The sequence below is a fragment of the Mandrillus leucophaeus genome, unplaced genomic scaffold (genome assembly GCF_000951045.1).
Source record: "Mandrillus leucophaeus isolate KB7577 unplaced genomic scaffold, Mleu.le_1.0 Scaffold388, whole genome shotgun sequence".
Taxonomy (NCBI): Eukaryota; Metazoa; Chordata; class Mammalia; order Primates; family Cercopithecidae; genus Mandrillus; species Mandrillus leucophaeus.
This window is the reverse complement of record NW_012104120.1, coordinates 72267-74796: the sequence shown is the minus strand read 5'-3', so window position 1 is coordinate 74796 and position 2530 is coordinate 72267. Positions and strand designations below refer to the sequence as shown.

At 43.6% G+C, this 2530-nt stretch overlaps 1 protein-coding gene across 1 annotated transcript in view; it reads left to right on the top strand.

Moving 5' to 3' along the window:
* LOC105547387 (arf-GAP with GTPase, ANK repeat and PH domain-containing protein 5-like) overlaps window positions 1-2315 on the top strand; it is a 51811-nt gene extending 49496 nt beyond the window's left edge. Inside the window, exons 7-8 of the mRNA XM_011990976.1 lie at window positions 789-864; window positions 1476-2315. Coding sequence (XP_011846366.1) covers window positions 789-864; window positions 1476-2315 — 916 coding nt within the window. The remainder of the gene's footprint in view (window positions 1-788; window positions 865-1475) is intronic.
* The last annotated feature ends 215 nt before the right edge of the window (window positions 2316-2530 follow it).

Below are 2530 nucleotides of genomic sequence, written 5' to 3'. Positions count from 1 at the left end.
ATACAAAAATTAGCCAGGCGTGGGGGCAGGCACCTGTGATCCCAGCTAGTCAGGAGGCTGAGGTAGGAGAATCACTTGAACCTGGGAGGCGGAGGTTGCCATAAGCCGAGATCGCGCCATTGCACTCCAGCCTGGACAACAAGAGTGAAACTCGGTCTCAAACAAACAAACAAAAAACAAACAAACAGTGTTGACCTCTTAGCCCTTCTGGAAAGGGTCTTGGGGATCCCGAGAGGTCCACAGAGCTCATTTGGGGAACCACTGGTTTATCATGTAGGCACAATGCATTAGTTTTACAAAATTTAAAGTTCATCAAAGACTGGCCTCTTAAAATGGCAGATGAGTTTTTAATTCAAACAGCAGAAAACACATAAATACATCACGAGAGTGTACTACACAGAACTAAAGAGAAAGGAAGCTAGGAAATCTGAATCACGTTTACATTTATTAAAATTCATCACTACTGCTTTGTAAAACATTCTTGTGTTTCAGTGTGTGGTTAGAAGAGTGAAAATATATTTGGTTTGTTGCCATTGCCTGTTAGGGAGAGTCAGTACTTACGGGCATTTCTGACTGGTTACATATAAAAGACTTCACAGAACAGGACATGAAGTCCTCAGAAAGAAGAAGTCAGAAAACCCTCTGCAAGTCAGGATCCAGGAGAAAAATTTGTAAAAACTGCTTCGGTAAAGTAAACAGCAAAGCACACAGGAGGCAGTATTTTACTAAACATATGTGATACTAATATATTAACAGTTTTTGAAGTAATGCACATTCTTATTTTATAGACATGCAGATGGATCTTTGAGCATATTTGATGAACAGTTATACTCATTTACGGTAAGTGGCACTTTTATTGAGATTGTATTTTCATCATACACTTGTATCTGTTTCATGCTGAAGTCAAAGGCATCTTTTTAAAAATCTTCCCCATTTCATGTTGTATTTAGTCATCTTAAGTGTTGTAAAAAGAATGTGCTGGAATAGGAACTGATCTACAGCTCTGTTTAGTTAGTGAGCTAGTATGAGTAAATATACTATCCAAATAACAGAAAATGTATTTTTTTTTTTTTTTAATTTTTGAGACAGAGTCTCTTTCTGTAGCCCAGCATGGAGTGCAATCGCACAATCTTGGCTCACTGCAGGCTTTGTCTCCCAGGTCCCTGTTCAAGCAATTCTCCTGCCTCAGCCTCCCGAGTAGCTGGGATTACAGGCATGCGCCACCGTGCCCAGCTAATTATTTCTTTCTTTTTTTTAAGTAAAGAGAGGGTTTCACCATGTTGGCCAGGATAGTCTTGAACTCCTGACCTCGTGATCCACCCACCTCGGCCGCCTTAAGTGCTGGGATTACAGGTGTGAGCCACTGTGCCTGGCACAAAAAATGTATCTTTTTAAAAGGTAATTGTGAGCTGTCTATAGGACCCTGCAAGTCATTGCCCAATTCTCGAAGCCATTCCTTCTTCTGTTCCACACAGGTTTCCACCATGCACATTACCCAGACAAGAAGTGGAGGTGGGAGTTTTAGTAAGGATTCCTCCTTCATTCCATCGACTCCCAGCACCAGCCAGGAGGACCTTCAGATCAATGTTCCTCCCACTGCAGACACACCCACGCCCGTTCGCAAGCAGTCCAAGCGCTGGTCCAAGCTGTTTACATCTGAGAAAGGGAGTCACCCAGACAAAGAGAACAAAGCCCGGGAGAGCCATGCTGACACCATCGGGAGTGGCAGAGCCATCCCCATTAAACAGGGCATGCTCTTAAAGCTAAATGGGAAATGGCTGAAGAAATGGAAAAAGAAATATGCCACCCTCTGTGACAATGGCATGCTCACCTATTATTCAAGCTTAGGTGATTATATGAAGAATATTCACAAAAAAGAGATTGACCTTCGAACATGTACCATCGAAGTCCCAGGAAAGAGGCCACCCCTAGCCACACTGGCCTGCGCACCCATTTCCAGCTCTAAAGGCAATGGCCTATTCAAGGACATGAACAGTCTATGTACCTCAGCCAATTCAGACACCGGACTGGGTGACTCCATATGCTCCAGCCCCAATATCTCCAGCACCACCAGCCCCAAGCTCAACCCACCCCCCTCTTCTCATGCCAACAAAAAGAAACACCAAAGGAAGAAATGCACCAACAACTTAAAAGACAATGACCTGTCTGGCACTGCTGAAAAACAAGCAGAAAACTTTATCATTGTGTCCCTCACTGGCCAAATGTGGCACTTTGAAGCCACGTCATATGAGGAGCGAGATGCCTGGGTCCAAGCCATCGAGAGCCAGATCGTGGCCAGCCTGCAGTCATGCTAGAGTAGCAAAAGCAAGTTCCGGCTACTTTAGACTAGCACAATGTTATATACTAATAATCTTGATCCTTAGCTACATTTCTCTGCAATAAATTTGCTGTGATGCCATGATGGGGATCAGCAAGCTACGTTTTCCAAGTTCCTTCTAGTGGGATCCTGCTAGGTTCTGCTATTGGAAGGTACTAGAGAAACATAGAAAGGCAAGAGAATGGAAGAATA